Here is an 18,671-nt window from a genome sequence, read left to right on the forward strand (position 1 = left end):
GCAGCCGCACCACCAGCGCCTCCGCCTCCTCCTCATCTTCCTCCTCGTCTAAAGGCTCCTTCTCTTGCTCCGCATTCGCTTTTATTAAACCCTGCATTATAAATACAAGTTACATATACACCATACCATATAGAAGCATTTTTTTTAATATAAGAATCATACCTCTCGAAAAAGTTGTAGTAAATTCGATCCAGATGTAGAAATAATTATATCTATATGATGTATTATAAAAAGTGGTTCATCTTGAACTTGATATGGAAAGTAACTTAGATTATCTGCCAGGTACAACATTTGATCTAACGGTGCCGTCTGAAACAAAAAGTAAAAAAAAAACATTATTTACCCCAATTCTATATATTTTTTTCCCTAAACATAAGAAATTGAGTAGTTTTACTGCCATTCTAATATGATATCTCAGTATCAGTATTTATTTGATACTTACGGAGACATCGTCGAACTGTTTCAACAGCGAGAGCACCAGCGCACGTCGCTGCGGCCGCGTGTTCCGCAACAGAGAGTATAAAAAACCATTCAACGATGTTGGGAGATCATCTTGATCTTTTTTCCTGTAAACAAAACATATTAAGTTTACATATTGTAATGTAGGGGTGTTACGGCGGTTGGTGCTGGACTAATTTATTATTAGTAAGCGGACGGTACATTATATAGGAATACCCTCTTATACACTACACATATCAAATCATTATTTTACAAAGTTTAAAACTATGTGGCATATTGCATAATCTCGACAATGTCTATGAATATTTTAATTCTCTATACTTATATTATAAACAGGTAAAATAATTTTCTCGTATGTAAAATATAAACTAAATTAGAACTATTAAAAAACTACATTATCACTAACACAGGCTATATTCATTGCTATTTTTTTTCTAAAATTAAAACACGAAGTCGAGGGCAAAAACTAGCATAGTACAACATAGTAATATATTCTACGGCATGTTTACCTGAATCCTCTTATAATTCCTGTATCAGTTTTGTTCTGCAATATCTTCTGCAGTTGGTAGGAGAGCCTGATGCCGAGCTGCGCTTTCATGTGTATGAAGCCGGGGTACTTCTTGTCGATATCCTGCAGGTTCTTGTCTGCTGTGTGAGACACAGTCACCTCCACGTCGGTACTCATACATATTAGGTATGGTACTATCTGTAACATGTACAAATATTTTTTTCAACATTGATTTTATATATAGTAGTTTCTACTTCGTGCTGATATTAATAATTGTATAACGTTGTGATCACAGACTTTTTAAAAACAGACATATTTTTATCATTAAAGACTAAGACCTTTGAAATTAAATCAATAGAGAAACAGCATTTTCAACCAACAATATTTTAAATATAATTACACGTTTCAACTGAAGTTTCGGATACATTATACTAACATTACAAATACGTAAGTTTAGATGGATAGATGTTTAAAAATATTTATCTCCCTAACGACTCAATGGATTTGGCTGAAATTTGGCACAGATGTTAAGCATAGTCTGGAACTTTTGGTGTCAGCTGATCCTCAGATAAATTAAACTATTGATAATTCTAATGAAATTAAACATAAATGACATAGAAACTATATTTTAAAGCAAACTGAGTACTCGCCCTGAAGATCGACCCCGATGGGTCCGAAACCAGTCGGTGCCGTCTTCGGAATATCAAAGTGAGTTGAGCTATCTTTAATTCTAAATTGTTTGATAATGACTACAATTTAAACAATTTAGAAACCATATTTGTGTAGTATTGTAGTATAGTACCTGTACAGGATGCACGAGGCCCTGCGCCAGCACGAGCTGCACCACCTTGATGGCGCTGGAGCGCACCACCGTGCTGCTGTGCAGGAACGAATCCAGGATCTCCTTCAGGTAGAGCTGGATCACCGTCGAAGCCATGCCCGACGACACGTCGCCCATCTCCTTCAGGTTCTCGTGCTTCGAACGCTTCGACCCTGAATTTAATACAATCTACATAAATACATATGAAAAAAATTAACATCCTGATTTGTCAAAGACAAATGGTTCGTTCTGAAAATGACATTAAAACCGTAGAATTGAAGGTGTTAATGAAATTACTAATTTAGACAAAGTATTTTGTAGATTTGGTAGGAATCGAACCAAAAAACGATTTTGAAAATGTAGGTTTTTTGAGTTGGCATTCATATAGGTGAATTAAAGATATGTAAAAAAATCCGTTACCTCAATACGTAAATTAACCAATCTTAAAATATTTTTCATTAAATATCTAGTACTTTATTATCCTTACACTCTTTGTCCTGTCTGATCATCCTCTGTTCCTCTTCTTGTAGATACATCTCAATATTCTTCAGTACGTCTGCCTTCATCTCAATGGGTGCGAGGCTCGACGTGAGGAGCTGGTGGTAGAAGTCTTTGAGATCAGCGCGCAGCATCAGCTCGTAGTGGCGCACGCACACGGACCCCAGAGCCTTCAGCGTGTTCGAGACAAAGTCCTCGTCGTCAAGGCCCACGAAGAACATTAGCGTAGTAAAAACTTGCTCTTTTATGTCACTCTACAATAAATAAAAATGTTCATTATTGTTTTTAAGTAAATTTGTAAATATGAACAGCAAAAAATGTTTAGTCTCGGATATATACAAAAGCGTAAAAAAAATTAAATAAAACAATTTCCAGTCAAACTAATTAACAAAGCTGTTAGAGTATACTATATTTTTCAATGTCCCAATCTTTCTAACTTAGCTACAAGGAAAAAAATATTTATTAACGAACAATACGATTGAATTAAAAACCAAATTATCATAGTAATAATTAGATACGCACCGCCAATCCTTCAATAACTCTGTTGTCAGTGAAATCGAAGTATCTGAGGAGGAGGCCGACGATGAAGAGCGCGCGGCGGAAGTAGGGCCGCGACTGCAGCGACCGCGTCGCCTCCGCGTTGCGCTGCCAGCTGCTCTTCCACTGCAGCAGCACGCCTGCACAAAACATAACAAAATATAACTATTTACAATAATGACACAAACACCAACTAAAACTAGATTTTAAATACTACATTTACGCTCCGTCCGCGCAACATTGTATGGTATTGTATGAGTGTGTACATATGAAATAATAATAGGAGTGTTCATATGTAGTTATATTCTCGATGTACATGTACATTTAACTAGTTTGAACTGGTCAAACGCACAAACGCATAGCTCTTGTAAACGCAAACACGATTCCCAACAGCGTCTTGTATTTTTCTTATAAGAAAAGGAGGCAAACGAGTTGCAAAAACACAGAGGTGATCAACGACGGCCATGGACATCCGCAACACCGGAGGAACTACAGATGCTTTGTCGACCTTTGAGGAAATTGTTGACAGACCGTTCCACAACGCTGCTGTAAATATATAAAAACAAATACTTAAGATATATCAAGTGTTGTATTTAGCAAAGTTTCTCACCATGGTACTTGTTAAAGACGTCTCTGATGAGCTTGTAGTTGTGCGTGAGGTTGTTGACGATGGCGGCGAGGCAGGCGATGCAGGCGGCGATGACGAGCTGGCCGCGCTGCAGGATCAGCTTCACCGCGTCCTCCTCCAGCTGCGCCAGGAACACCTCGCTCGGGTGCTCCATCAGCGGTACCACCAGCTCCAGCGTCGACGCCACCGTCGACATTATCTGCTGCTCGTATTGATTCTGCACAACAAACAATATATCACTATAAACACTTCACTTTTAGACTAAAAAAGTGCATTTAGATTTAATGTGTTTCAATTTATACAATAACTATTATATCTAAAATACATATAAGTAAATCAATAATGTTTGTGAATATTTTTTTAATTCATATTATTATTTTAGTATATTGTTTTCGCACTTTATCTTTCTATATTACCGTAGAAAAATAGAAAGTACTGTTCAAACTTTTGTTGTGTATAAAAATACGACGAATATTTATATGAAAAATGAAATACCTGACATTTTAAGCTCAGGTAGGGCTGTAAAGTTAATGCGTGGTTAACAAGAAGCTGTGGTCGAATTTTTGCAAACAAATGCAAAGTGGAAAGGCACGCCAATATACGTTGCGAAGATCCAGTACCTGAAAATAGAAATTTAAGTTTAATACTTTGTTCATTTTCACACAAACGTCGAATATTTAATGTAAATTGTTACCATCGGCGCTGGTTTCTTCTAACTGAAGTAAGTTCTCAATAAGGCAGTCGACGATTTGTTGGCAGGCGACTAAAAGTGATTTCGGCGGCTGATAAATGATTTTTGTTGAATCGTCCTTGTCCTCTTTCGGTTTGAATAACTGAAAAGTCAATATTTTTATGTTTTAAAATTACTCCGTATATTATATTAATAAAACCATACTAATATGGATGGATGAATGTTTGTTAGAGTTTGTAGTCTAAACAGCTGAACGGATTTCGATTAAATTTAATACAGATATAGAGGATAATCTGAAGCAACACATAGGCAACTCACTTTTGTTGTTTTTTTTATTCAACCCGGACGGAGTAGCGGGCGAAAGCTAGCAATTATATAAATAAAATATATCTTACACTGGTGAGTAGCTGCTGAAACCACTCGAGGCCCATGTCGCGCGAGGATATGACGACGTCGGTGATGTTGAGGACCTTGCGCGTGAGGGGGTCGGCAGCGGCTGCCGTGCTGTCTAGCGCGCCGGGCCGCGACGTGTTGGGGCACGGACTGAACCACATGTTCTGGAACACCTCCATCACCAGCTTCCTGATGCCCTCCTCGTCGTTCACCCGCCTGATCATCTTCACGCATATCTCCGGTATCTTCGGAAACTCCGGACATTCGATGCAAATGTCTTTCAGGATTTTTATCACTCTCTTTCTTACTGAGACTCCCGTGTCCTATAAAGTGCATGGTTTTAAGATATGCAGCATTTTATAAGCGATGCGTGTATAAGTAAATTAAAGATAGAGAAAAAGACGTAGCCTATATTACTTAGTGATAACGTAGCTTTTTGAAGGTGAAAGAATTTTTGAAATCCGCCTAGTAGTTTTTGAGTTATTCCAATACATATAAAATCCAACAATACAAATCTTTCCTCTTTATACCATTAGTATAGATAAAAAATTCTTACCAATATTCTATTGGAGAGCATGCCGTAGTACTTGTCTATAAGTTCAGGCCTGCTGAGCACGAACTTGCCGACGAGGTCGACGGCCGCCTCCCGCACCGCGGTGGACTGGTCGAGGAAGGAGCGGTTGACGCCGATCTGCATGTCGGGCCGCGCCAGCACCGAGGGGTCCGCCTCCACTATCATAGTCAAGCACTTCATCGCCTTCGTACGAATAGCTATCGTGTTTTCGCAAAGTATCACCAGAATCTTCCGAAGATACCTGTCGAAGCTCTGCGAGAAGGAGCGCTTGGAGGCGAGGTACTGCGAAATCAGCTCTGCGCCGCTGTAGTCGATGTAGGACTGCATCACCTGCACCTGAGTGCCGCCCTGGTACCTGAACGGTCTGATCTTCTCCAGAAAGAAATGTTTCCGTCGCTCTATCGTCTTGAACTTCTCCGCGGACATCACGGCGCTCGAGGAATGTCTCTTGTCGGCCTTTGACTCCTTAATCCCGCTGTCGCTGTCGTCGTCCGGCTCGGATTCTTCGTCGCTGGTCTCGTCTTTGTACCGTTTTTTCGATTTGTTTTTCGGCCTCTTCGTCGGCGAGGCTTTGGGCTGAATGACCATGTCTCGGTACCACTGCGTGATGTAGAAATGTCTAGCGCAATTCCACGCTTGGTCCTTTTGTCCGTTGATCGCTAAGTAATCTAATAAGACTCGCTGTAAGAATTCAGTCCTCTCCTCATCTTCATCTAATCCGGTTGTTGTGGTCTGTTAGTTAAAAATATATCATATTACTAATATTATAAATGCAAAAGTTAAGATGGATGGATGTTTGTAGCCTAAATGGCTGAACGGATTAAGATGAAATTTGGCACAAATTTAGAACATTGTCTGGAAGAACACATAGACTACTTACATTCATTTTATTTTCAATTGCACGCACAGGGAGTCGCGGGCGAAAGCTAATACATTGTAAAAGTAATATAGTTACGAGGGTACAGGCGTAGGAGGTTAGTTACCTGCGTGTGTCCGGCGTCCTTCTCCTCCTCAGCGCGTATGTCCCTGACGACGGCGTCCATGGTGCTGAGCTTGGCCCGCGAGTGCACGCTGTCGCGCCGCAGCCGCGCCGCCACCAGCCCCAGGTACTCCAGCGACGCCACGCGCACCGACATCTCCATTGACTTGTCCGACATGTACTTCACCTGCACACGGTATTCAAAACTTATACTCATATAAATTATCCTTAAAGCGAACATTGGCGAGAGAGACAGGCGGCGTTGGTAATCATTTTTTGCAATTTGAACTCTAATAGCTCGCGCACACCATTAACAAAACTATCGCACAACCGATTAGTCGCACTTTGATACCTATGAACTTATATGGAGGTGCGCACACTACTCAATTTTAGTTGTGAAACTAAAGGGTTGAATTGGCTGCGAAACAATGGAAAATTGCACAACAATTGTGCGATAGTTTAGTCAAAGGTGTGCGCCCGCTCACAATTTCTTAGTACATGTTAGTCTAATTACAATTTAGATATTTCCCCACATAACTAGAATACTCAAATAAATAACATTTTTTTTAATTGAACTTACCAGCATAGTTCCAAGAAGACTGAGAAGTAGTTCAGTGGCGGGCCACTCGGGCTTGTTAACAGTGGTCAGTAAATCATGGACAAAGTTCTCAAATAGAGGCCTGAAATCAACCTCCTCCGATCGACTTCTGCATTTGTTGAGGAATGACGTCAGAAATGTACCACCTACGCTAATTGCTGCTTCGTACTTAGATATAATTATAAGATCTTTATCTACATGCTGAAAAAAAAAACAATGTTAACACATAAGTCATTCGAAATTTAATTAAGAAAAGATGGGATGGATGACATTTTTTTTCACCATTAGAATACCACTGTATCTTTAAGTAATAAAGGCTCTCTTAAATATTGTTACAAAATGTTTAAAAATAAAATTGCAAAATTGCATGTAACAAGAAAAATGTTAGTTATGAGTGTGGAAGGGTACACTGAAAGAGGTAGATCGAGAAAGAGATGGAAGGATTGTGTGAAAGGTGACATGATCAATAAGAGTGTGATGACTGAGATAACGTATGACAGTTATGTGGAGGACAAAAACTATACTTAGGTAGCTTAACTATAAGGAGGAAGATGATAAGATGATGATGATGCAAACCCAGAGTGGTCGCTAGTCTCGGTAGAGATTGTTTAACTTACTTTCTTATTGTCAGCTTCACTATGCTCCTTGTCCTTGTCTTTATCCTTGTCCTGTGACTTGCACATGGTCTCGGGCAGGGTGACGACGCACTGCACCAGCTGAAGCACCAGCGCAGTCAGCATCTGTATGTGCTGGTCCGAGCTCAGCTGGAACGAGCGCAGGTTGTGCTTCGAACTCGGTATCCGTGCTATCGACGCTAATATATCTTCCAATAAAAGTCGCCTGTGTTGTTCGTATTTTGAGAATATCTGAAATTTTAAAGTAGCTTTAATAGTACGTAGATTTAAAATTGTAATATTTGAAATCATAATCATTCAACACTTTTGGAGCTGATAGTTTAATTTTAAATAGTGTGGAAATTTTCGTATACACTGAACCCAAAAAGATTGAGGAACTCCTAAATATATGGAGGAAGACTAGTTGACATCGCATGATCCTCATTAACGCTATCGTCTATTTTAAATCCTAAAAACTACATGTCAATATAATTGTATTTAAATGAATTGCCTCGTTAAATTTTGTAGCACTGTTTAGTTTAAAACTTTTTATAAAATGTCTATACAAGGATATGAGTTGGCGTACTAAATTGACTAACATAGTACCTTCCAAAGAAGTTACCGGTAAAAAAACATCGTTCGTTATGCCTAGTCCATATATTTCTTAAATTGACTGGACTTTAAAATTCCATAGATGATAGAAACTTACCGTGGTTACAAGCTTCAAGGCAGACAGCTGTAACTCGCTGATATTTTCAACGAAGAAGGGCGAGACCCCTACAGTGGAGGCGTGCAGCACCGTGGTGTCGGTGAGGTGGTGCGCGGCGAACAGCTCCGCGAGTAGCGTGACGCTCTCGTGCGCGTGCGCGTACAGCTCGCGTACCGCGCGGTTCGACCCCGCCCCGCCCCCGCCCCCGCTGCGCCGCGTCGCGTTGCCCGCGCCCCCGCCGCGACGCTTGCGCCCATCCACTACAGTTATTAATTATTATAAAAACTATATTACTATAATAAGCAATATCACCTTAAAAGACAATTATTTCGGTTTTATATATTATGTACTAGCTGTTGCTTGGGCCTTTGTCTGCTTGAAATTAAAAATAATATAAAAAATATAGCCTATGACTCACAGATAAATTATCTTTTTAACAGTTATATAGTTTTAAAAATCGATCCAGTAGTTTTTGAGTTATTTCAATACATACAAGTTAAGTATAGATAATATATTTTCATAAAAATAAAAAGTGACATGAAAAATGTGTTTACCTTTCTTTTTATACGTCGATTGAATACTATATACAGGATCGTAGACGCAATATATTGTATTATTAAGTTGAAACTTTATAAATAAAATAATTCTATCTATAACATCTTCTAGGAATATCCTCTTGGGCATACTGGGTGACGTCATTATGTACAGGGCCGTGAGGCAGGCGTCAGACGCGCACATCACTCTCTCTAACGCAGATTCTATCCAAATTTGACGCATTTCTTCACTGTCTTCCTTTAATTTAATTAATACATTTTAAAAATATACATTACAAGAATTATGAACCATAAGAAACTTATGAAAAAAAAGTAATACTTACGGGATCACCTAGTAAAGACATTTTCTCAGCAGCTCTAATATTCTTTTCCAATATGCTTAACAATCGAACTAGTCTATCACTCGGAATGGCTTCCATAGCACCAAGATTTTTTAATTTCGCCGCTTCAGAGCACAACTCCTGCAGCTGATAACGCGGTAATAACAATTCTTCTGGAATTTCAGGTCCCTCTGGAATTTTAAAAATTAGCTACATTTAGCAATTGTGTATAACACTAACCTAAAATCAACAAATTTGGTTAAGTACTGTTAACAAATACTGTTCAAGATTCAAAAGTTAATTACTTTCTTACCCATTTCATCAGTTATAATAACATCATCATCAATAGTTTCAAACACAGAATCAATCAATTTGCTAAATCTCTGGTAAGTATTGGTTTCCATTAGTTCATCTACTGACAACATTTCCAGTACGGGTACCAGCCTTTTCTCCACTTTACGCAGCTTTGGTCGAACTGAAACAAAATATGACAATTTTAAAAATATAACTACATCATAAACTATACTGAATTTTTGTGTATAAATGAAAATTAAAATTTTTTTAGCATAGACTCATACAAGGAAAGTTTTTTATCATTTTTTTTTAATAATTGTTTGAAATTTTTTAAATTACGTAATACTTTTTTATGTCAAGAATTTTCGTACCAATAGCTGCCTCAGCTTCCTCCTTTTTGCTGGCTTCTTCATGTTTTCTCTTCACGGCTTCCCAGTTCCTCTCTCGAGCTAAATCAATTGCCTCTCTTTCTTTATCTACAGTGGGAGTAGAGACAGTTGATTTTGCCTTCAAAGGCATATTGTCATCGGAATCAGATTCTATTGCACTACTTTTTCTTGATCGCGAATTGTTTGAGAAATCATGCTTTTTTAAAATTCCCTCCTGTCAAAACAACAAAGAAGAGTAAATAAACACAGATAGTAAAAATGTCGACTTAATCTGTATTAACTTGTATGTATGGTTTAATTTGTCCACCTACAATTTAAAAAAAAATAGGTCTTTAGGTAGCCTACATATTCTTCTATACTATTCTATACCATTAAGTGATCTTGGAGATACATAGTAGCAAACAAAATTAATACAATATACTTACAGAGAGGCGCCCAATTTTGACAACAGGATATTTATTATTCATGATGGTAGCGGTTTTGGTGGACAATTCGATTTTATCTTGTGTGGTGGATTGGTGTGGGGCGTACGGCGCGCCCATTGACGGCTGAGGCGCCTGCGGCTCGTGGCGCAGTGGGGAAGGTGCTACACTGGCCTGCGCTGGAGACTGACCAGTCATTACATTACCATCTGAAAATTAATACTTCATTATTGTACATTCTGTTATTGTTATTGGATACTTTGTGTCAAGTTACAAATAAATGTTCAATGTACATTACAAAATTTAGCAAACACAGTTTATTGAAGTATACAAAGAAATAATTTAAAATTAGATTTATAATGCACATACCCTGTTCAAATGGCTTTTCCTGAGTTTGCAACATTACTCTTTGTTGATCTTGTAGGTTTCCTGGTGACATGGAAAGAGGATCTTTGTCTTCATTCAAATTGGTACCAAATCTATTGTCTTGTACTAGACTATTATAAAATCCGCCATTTTGAGGATTAGTACAGGGTGTGTTTGTTATAGGGCTGGTGTAGATGTTGGATTGATTTGTGCTGGTCCATGAAGGTGAGACATTATTTTGAGCTGTAATATTGACTTGTTGCCCCGGCCGTGCTTGAGAGGGTGGGGAGCCCATGTTGACATGTGGCGATGACTGACAGGGTGTGGCTAGCAATTGCTGATTTGAGATTGGACCCGAGTGGACTGCAGCTCCATGAGGGGATGGACTGGAGTGTGCTGTACTGTGAGATGAGTAGTTAAATGCAGATGATGGTGACATCCCATTGAACTTTGATGAATGTAAATGATTGCTCCAGTGATTTCTTTGTTCGTTGCGTTGATCAAATATATTTGGATTAACATTAAGGATTGCTTTTAATAATTCCGGTGTATCCTGTTGTGGAGAAGGACTAACCGCATTTGGAATGCTTTCATCTTTTAAATCACTGTAAAAATAAAATCATACTTAGTGTCAAAGATAATGCAGTACATTTCTTGATATTGACAGATTGGATAGCGAGATATAGCAGGTTGTACCTAAAAAAAGGTAATCGAAAGATACATGCACAGACTTACATGTGTTGTGCTGAAGTTTGCATAAGAGATTGCAATAATAATGAAACTAAGTTGTCATCTCTAGTTGCAAGTAGAATTGCCGCTTCTTCAGCAACTCTAGGATGAAACAACTGAGATTTATTGTTCAATGTTGATGGTAAAGGTGTAGGTAGAGGTAGCACTGGTAACACTGAAATGTAATGTAAAAGTAAAAGTAAAATAACCAAAAAATGTTTTTATTAATTTTTTAATAAGAGTTTGCTCTTTGCTATAAATTTTATTGATTCTGATACATTTCTTACTGATATTTAAATATTAATTACAAAAACACAAATATTCTGTAAAACTAAGACAATTCAGCTATACACCTTCATAATATAAATGCATATTTTTATATGTTTAATATCAGGCATTATATGAATAAGCTCTGTTACAAAAACCTTTGAATAATAGTGTGTAATGTTTTCGTTCTAATTTATTTTTGATATAAAATGTTCAGAATCAGTTTAAAAATGTATATGTGAAAGAAAGAATTGATAAAAATAGGGTAAAAGTGTAATCCTGCAAAAAACATTAATTTTATCAAAGATATTGATAGCTTAGCTTAGCATAAAAAATGTAATTGTAATATCTATTTTCTTATTTATGAATTCTAATTGAAAACTCTTATTTATAAAAAGACAATATTGTTGGGTGAAAGGCTATTTGTTTTAAGCGCCATTAGGTAAAATGTTCATGAGAGCCATTTAAAGTCTTCATTTAAAAAAAAAAAAACATAAATGTATATCCCAAAAAAAAAATTCAATTGAAAGATTGTCAGACACGTTCTAGATTAAAATTACTATATTTCTGCATACTTCATTATTTATTTCATATTTTAAATTCTGAATATAAGAGTCATATCGCGTAAAATGGCGATTGAAACAAATAGCCTTTCACCCATTGATATCATACTAATATTATAAATGCGAAAGTTTAGATAGATAGATAGATAGATGGATGGATGGATGGATGTTTGTTAGAGTTTGTAGCCTAAACGGCTGAACAGATTTTGATGAAATTTGATATAGATGTAGTCTCTCCTCTTCTAGTCTGGACGAACATATAGGCTACTCCCTTTTGTTTTTTTTTTTAATTCTACGCGCACGGAGTCGCGGGCGAAAGCTAGTAATCACAACATGAAAAACAAAATTGTGTTATGGTTCACCACCATCTATAAGCCACCTTTTACAATAATTTGTCACTACATCTATCAAATCTAGTACATCTAACACAATCAGAAAAATAAAACTAACACTTCATACTTTCTTTTCCAAAATCAACTTTTTTATCCCATGTTTAAAAGTTATAAGTTAGTATAAAAGTATAAGTAATAAAATAATTTTATATCAAAGTTAGTAGTTAATATCAAAGTAGACAATTAAACTCTACTGCTTTAACTTAAACTGCTTCCCACCAAAAAACTTCAAGTATTACTCATTGAGCACAGCACTGCATACAAATGCACATAACATGAGAGTATCAAGTTGTAAAATCTTTAGTATTATTAAAATGTAGTCGTAAGTACAATAAAAATAACATTTGAATAACGTCCAGCAGAATTTTTAAGTTAATTCTACAAGTCAATAGGAAATTAGTTGTTAATTATCATTACAAGTACTTACAATCTGTCAAACTGGCTACACCTGCTAATGTTGTAATAGGGACACTTGGAATATCCCTCTCATTCATTTTGATCGGAATTTTGATTTATTTTTCCAACACTACTAGTGATATCCTAGAAGTCAAAAAGAAAGTCTTGGCTGTCGTATTGTAACATACACCATTAGAAGTTGTTTGCGTAGCCGCCGAATCCATTATAGTTTCATATTCACAAACGCGGCACTTAAATTGTTTGAGCTTTATTTCACATACTATACCATTTAAAATTCATAAATTATTTTTCCGAAAGTAATTAATAAATCCAAAGATTGTTGTGAAAATAGGGCACCCGTCAGTTTGATGCTTTGTTGTGCGTTGTGCATCAAAACGAAGGTCAGCGCATCTGGACGACACTCCCAGTGGAAAGTACTGAATGTTGTTCATTACAATCTAATTTTTTTCTTCTATTTAATACTTTCAAATACTCACAGAAACATTATGTTAACTATTTATATCCAGGACAAATCAAACATAATCCTAACATTTAGATAATCAAGGAATTGTGACTCAGTGTTACCAGTTGAAACCATATTTTACTACATTTATCGCTGGCGAGCCAGAGATTTATACAGGTTCAATGTTTTTTTTTAATTTTTTGTGAAATAAATTTTGAAGAATTCTTAAATGATTAAAAGGTATAGTCTAAATAGCGTTCGTATGTCAACCTCTGTGTTATTTTAATACAAAAATAAATTAGCACACAGTGGCGTTCACAATTCATTTCAGATCTGGTCTTATGAATATGGAAAAACTAGGATTTTATTTATATATTGTTTAAATTAGTAGGTAATTTTCAAAACATTCAAATGTTAATGGTTTAAATTATTAAGGGGAAAATTTTAAATAAAATTATGATTGCGTTTTATTGCACACCATAAAACCGGTTTGACTAACATGATGTCATATACTGTGACTCTGATGTCCATGCTTACTGTCAACCACTGTCATCTGTCAAGAAAACATCAAGTTCAAAGTCAAATATTGGTCAAAAGCAAAAGTCAAATGGATAAATGTACAAGGACAACAAATGCAATAAAAATACGTTATTCTATAGCCTTTAAACTCTAAAGGGAGTTACAAAATAATTTACTTTTCGCGTTTTTTACTGATATCATTACTGACCACGAAAAAATGAAGTTAATAGACAAAGGATCTGCCCTTTGGTATCTCCAATATTTCGGGATTCCCTTATCCTTGGGAATAGTTTTGTATAAGTTATTTAACAATTTATCTTTACGGAAACGTAGAGCCACCTTGCAAGGAAAGGTGTGTATCCTTGTTTTTTACATACAAAGTATTAATATTCATAAAAAAGTTGGGAACATCGGAAAGAAATGCCAATTATCTTAAAATGATGTAAAGCATAATTATTAATTACATAATCCCTATCAGATATGGTTTTACAATGTTATAATAAAATAACATTTCATTTATTCCATATAGGTTGTTGTGATAACTGGTGCAAGCTCTGGCATTGGAGAGGCACTTTGCCATGTATTTTTTGAACAAGGATGTAAAGTTGTAATGGCATCAAGAAGGAAATCAGAACTGGAAAGAGTAAAGCAAGATCTTATGTCAAAAAAAATTGCAAGTATAATAGGATACTCTTGACATTTAAATTTTAACAGAAGAAATAATTTTAAGTATATTAATTTTCACAGGGATTCTGTATTGAGCCTATAGTTATTGAATTAGACCTAGGAGACCTAGACCAACTGGATGCTTTTGTAGATAAAGTTCACAGTGTTTGTGGACATATTGATATATTAGTTAACAATGGCGGCATCTCCCATCGTGGCTCTATACTGCATACCAAACTTGATGTGTACAAGAAAATTATGAATGTAAACTATCTAGGGTCTGTTGGATTAACATCAGGTACTATTTTCAGTATTAAGTTTACATTTACTGTAAGTTGTATTCCAATTATTACTCAGTAGAAATAAGACTTCCATAAGAGTTGCTGGCTAATTTATAAATTAAAATTTGCTGTTTCTTAAAAATCCTACTGTCTTAACAAGTGTTTTGTTTATTTTAGCTGCTTTACCTAAAATGGTTGAAAGAAAAAGTGGCCATATAATTTTCATAAGTTCTGTGCAAGGATTAATTGGGTTACCAGAACGTTCAGCATATGCAGGCTCAAAGCATGCGATGCAAGCATATGCAGATTCATTACGGGCGGAAATGAAGCAACATAACATCAATGTGTGTGTAGTAAGTCCAGGTTATGTAAAAACTGCTGTTTCAATTAATGCTCTTACTGGATCTGGGCAACCACATGGAGGTTAGTATGTAAACTTTCTTTAACTCATTTATGTGTTAATAAGATTTTGGAAGTGAAAATATCAAAAACTTAGAGTATTCATAGTTCTTCATTGATGTTGTGTAATAAGCTGCCAGCTGGGCATAATGATGATGATCATTGTAATTGAAAATTGATGTTCAAATTTGGAAGAAAAATATATGTAAGAGTCTAAAGTAGAAATATTTATTTTCAGTTATGGATTCAAGTACAGCTGCTGGTTTTTCTGCAGACTATGTTGCTGAGAGGATTGTGGATACTATAGTTAATAAGGATAATGAATTAATCATATCTCAGTTTATGGGACATTTCGCTATACTTGTACGTCGTACTATACCTTCTTTATACTTCTACCTTGTTGCACGTAGGGCAGCAAAAACGTAACTCCTGTTCAGTGTTTGACAAAAATGGCAAATCCATGCATTTAATTCTTTATTATGTGATGGTTAAAATAATGTACTTTGCGTTGAAAAGGTACTTTATTTATAAATGGGTTAATGTTTATTAAACTTTTTGTTTTTTTGGGGTTTTTATTGTAATCAATTTTTACTTTTTATTTTACATTAAATGAAGAAATTGTGCCAATTAAGGATGAAAACCTTTAGAACATCTACATCTGTTGAGAATAATGGAATTGCTGAATTTTAAAAGAGGCTGTGATTGCTTAATTAAATTAAAATGTTTGTTTAAGTGCTGCTTATCGCTTTTTATTGCTTAGTGATATATTCACTTTAAATTTTTATCACATCATAAACTTGCACAAAATAGAATAAACTGATAAAACATGTAAAATCATGTCACGGTACACTGCTTACATATTGTTGCTTATTAAAATGTTTCGAATAAAATAGATTGATTTAATTCAGTCTTTTTTCTTAATCTCGAGAAAATCTATTACTGAAAAGATGAGAGAGTGTATACTAAATTAGGATAGTTCTGTTGCAGATAATGATCTTTTATAAGCAAAAGGAGAAACTGTTTTACCACTCTTGTAACTTCAAATCATGTGTAATGCTCTGTACTTGTTTCATAAGAAGTGTAAAAAAGGTTCTAGGCACTGACAAAAATATCCCTGATAATTGGTTTTATAATATTTATGGGTAACTTTAGTAGTATATTTTGAAGATTTGTATCCTAATAAAAAGGTCATAGCTATTCTTTGATAAACATTCAGGGCCTGTCCCAACAATGACTGATAGAGGTTTAGATAGCTTAAAAATGATGTCACTGTCAGATATGGGAACAAAATCCGATATTTCCATCACATATTTCACATGTTGGATTGATATCAGACAATTTACAATTTGGGGGGACAGGCCCTTAGTTCCCTAAAGTCTAAAATAAAAGATATGTTACTTTAAAACATATTAACAGTGTGACATGTAATCAACATGTTACCACTGCTAACATGGATCATGTAATTTCAACAAAATGCAGTTACAACTCATTTCCCTAAAGCAACCTTAAGAATTAAAAAAATATTACTTTGTACAGGAATTATCTAATTCTATATTAAATAACATAATACAATAATTGTAACCCTTTTTTACAACATATTTAATTTTTAACAATTCTATCAATCTACATAAGGCTGAGAAGAAACTTACTACAACTAATATTTTAATCTACTTTAGTGATTAAAATGTTTTAATCATAAGAATTCAATTATAGAATTAAATTTCATTTTGCTAAAGCATAACACCGATTCTTATATTAAGCATTCAAATTATAACTAACACATTTTATTTAAACATGTTGTATATGCGCCACAGGCAGATGGCAACTGCACTAACAGATATAGTGCTATGTAATAATATTTTTCTTTTATTATCTGTGCGTACAAGAACAACTGGCGATGCAGATGTAAGATCACTCAGCATGGGCAATGTTGCCAAATGCCGGCGATCTTTTTCTTCTTGGTATTTACAACAGGGATCCCATTGCCACGACAATGTGTAACAACCAGCACATAAAACTGAAACCACTCCAAATGGCGTGCACACCAGTGAACTCCAAACAACACCTGAAGTAAGAATATGTTAAAATATATTATCGACTCCAGAAGTATATTTTATATTTTGTGAGACTATAAGAAAAACTTAAGTTTAAATCAAAGAAGAATCTTAAATGTGTCTTTGTTACAACATTTATTTAAAGCAACTGTAAATAAAAATACATTTTATTGTATTAACAACTTATCATCCATAAAACTTTGTCTGTTACATAATGTAACTTTGGAATATGTTACATAGGTCAAGATGTTATCTGATATCTTTAACTTCCGAATATATTAGTAAGAAGTACAAAAAGATGTTTTTATTGTTTTAAAATGTTGTTTACTAAAAATTCTTAAGTGACATAATTAATTTGAATGAATTATAGGGGAATAAATAAGACAATTATTTAACAATTTTTATAATACTAAAGCGAATCTAAAATTTGTGATACATTGTCATAAACTAACCTGAGGTAATGCTACACAGTCCACTGTATACAGAAACTTTGTGAAGAAGATTTCCTACATATATCCATCTCGCTGTCTCTTCTCCGAGTGGCTCTGGTTCGATAACAATAACACTGACTCCTGCCTCCAATGCTCTTTCCAATTCCATTTCAAATTTAATATGTGCATTTTCACTGTCATATACTTCTCTAATTATAGCTACACTGGACGGTTTCAGATCGCTACAAAAATATGTATTATTAAAAAATTAAGTAAGTTTTATACAACATTTGTTTTGTAATTAAAGAGATTTTTACTTTAAAAATATAGATACATTTATAGTAAGAAGAATAGAAAATTATAAACATTTTATAATAAGAATCTAATATTTACACACCTGTCACTTTCATCACCCGCCATGTTAACTATAGACAAAATAAATGTCTTTTGTCGTTGATAATTGGCATAAACAATCACAATTCTGAAATCACCTTTATCTTTGGTTTATCGATAAAAACTGTCTTTATAGAGTTTCGTAACAAAAAACGGAGAATCTATTGTAAAAGTTCTATCTTGGCGATAGTTTGTTTATTTTTATCAATACAAACCGTATTATAAAGCCGTACAAAGTTCGTTTTGTTTATCATAAATATTTTTTTACACTGCCACCCGAAAGTTAAAGTTTTGGGCACCTTTTTTGATGTTTGGCGCCAACTTCAATAAGGATATTATGATCCTGAAAATCCTGATCCTCTTTATGATCCTGAAAAAAAATGTTAGCGCGGTTTACACTTGGTCAGTACAGTTGATCAGTAGTGCTCTGATTGGATCGTCAGTTAACTGGCAGAGTGTGAACGCTAAGAAGTAAGCGAATGACTGTTGCTTGCCGTCGCATTGTCCAACTTCACTGGCCAAATGTGAACGGGGTATTAGAAACCGGAAGAAATAGTGGGAAATTTGCATTTTGATGAAAGTAGTCTTATAAAAATAATCATTTTACACCATAATTATTGTATTTTATATGGCCATTAAAAAATCCTAAATATTCTATAACACAACTAAAACTAGCACTTGCTTGATATTTAATACTTAGATAAGATGGTATTAGTATGTTAGACAAAATGGGTCCCAATCGATTCACATTATAGTTTCTAGCAT

At 35.2% G+C, this 18,671-nt stretch overlaps 3 protein-coding genes across 3 annotated transcripts; 1 reads left to right on the forward strand and 2 right to left on the reverse strand.

The window, feature by feature from the left end:
* Nucleotide 1: 1 nt before the first annotated feature.
* Nucleotides 2-13,307, reverse strand: LOC106109155 (nipped-B-like protein; the record flags this gene model as incomplete). Its single annotated transcript, XM_013290559.1, has 25 exons — nucleotides 13,198-13,307; nucleotides 12,732-12,844; nucleotides 11,089-11,257; nucleotides 10,357-10,958; nucleotides 9,991-10,196; nucleotides 9,548-9,779; nucleotides 9,196-9,357; nucleotides 8,886-9,073; nucleotides 8,563-8,800; nucleotides 8,009-8,268; nucleotides 7,303-7,551; nucleotides 6,668-6,886; nucleotides 6,092-6,274; nucleotides 5,091-5,840; nucleotides 4,537-4,857; nucleotides 4,145-4,283; nucleotides 3,946-4,070; nucleotides 3,433-3,667; nucleotides 2,808-2,962; nucleotides 2,275-2,539; nucleotides 1,770-1,960; nucleotides 969-1,165; nucleotides 443-566; nucleotides 163-309; nucleotides 2-91 (listed from the first exon to the last, which is right to left on the reverse strand). Coding segments are annotated over exons 2-25 (5,514 nt in total), but the record flags the coding sequence as incomplete, so codon positions are not given.
* A 413-nt stretch (nucleotides 13,308-13,720) lies between these two features.
* LOC106109191 (dehydrogenase/reductase SDR family protein 7-like) lies at nucleotides 13,721-15,569 on the forward strand. Its single transcript, XM_013290596.1, has 5 exons — nucleotides 13,721-14,034; nucleotides 14,212-14,355; nucleotides 14,430-14,646; nucleotides 14,807-15,052; nucleotides 15,267-15,569. The coding sequence occupies exons 1-5, from the start codon at nucleotides 13,900-13,902 to the stop codon at nucleotides 15,452-15,454; spliced, it is 930 nt and encodes a 309-aa protein (XP_013146050.1). The 5' UTR covers nucleotides 13,721-13,899; the 3' UTR covers nucleotides 15,455-15,569.
* Nucleotides 15,570-16,422: 853 nt separating this feature from the next.
* Nucleotides 16,423-18,006, reverse strand: LOC106109218 (transmembrane protein 11-B, mitochondrial). The gene is made up of 3 exons (XM_013290627.1): nucleotides 17,911-18,006; nucleotides 17,535-17,755; nucleotides 16,423-17,093 (listed from the first exon to the last, which is right to left on the reverse strand). The coding sequence occupies exons 1-3, from the start codon at nucleotides 17,931-17,933 to the stop codon at nucleotides 16,813-16,815; spliced, it is 525 nt and encodes a 174-aa protein (XP_013146081.1). The 5' UTR covers nucleotides 17,934-18,006; the 3' UTR covers nucleotides 16,423-16,812.
* Nucleotides 18,007-18,671: the final 665 nt, after the last annotated feature.

Source organism: Papilio polytes, unplaced genomic scaffold (genome assembly GCF_000836215.1).
Source record: "Papilio polytes unplaced genomic scaffold, Ppol_1.0 DF821289.1, whole genome shotgun sequence".
NCBI lineage: Eukaryota > Metazoa > Arthropoda > Insecta > Lepidoptera > Papilionidae > Papilio > Papilio polytes.

Coding starts and splice junctions, on each gene's coding strand:
- LOC106109218 (XM_013290627.1), bottom strand. CDS start 17,933: ATGGCGGGTGATGAAAGTGACAG. Junction 17,756..17,910: donor GCGGGTGATGAAAGTGACAG/GTGTGTAAATAT, acceptor ATATTTTTGTAG/CGATCTGAAACCGTCCAGTG. Junction 17,094..17,534: donor ACTGTGTAGCATTACCTCAG/GTTAGTTTATGA, acceptor TTCTTACTTCAG/GTGTTGTTTGGAGTTCACTG.
- LOC106109191 (XM_013290596.1), top strand. CDS start 13,900: ATGAAGTTAATAGACAAAGGATCTGCCCTTTGGTATCTCCAATATTTC. Junction 14,356..14,429: donor ATCTTATGTCAAAAAAAATT/GCAAGTATAATA, acceptor TAATTTTCACAG/GGATTCTGTATTGAGCCTAT. Junction 14,647..14,806: donor GTCTGTTGGATTAACATCAG/GTACTATTTTCA, acceptor TGTTTATTTTAG/CTGCTTTACCTAAAATGGTT.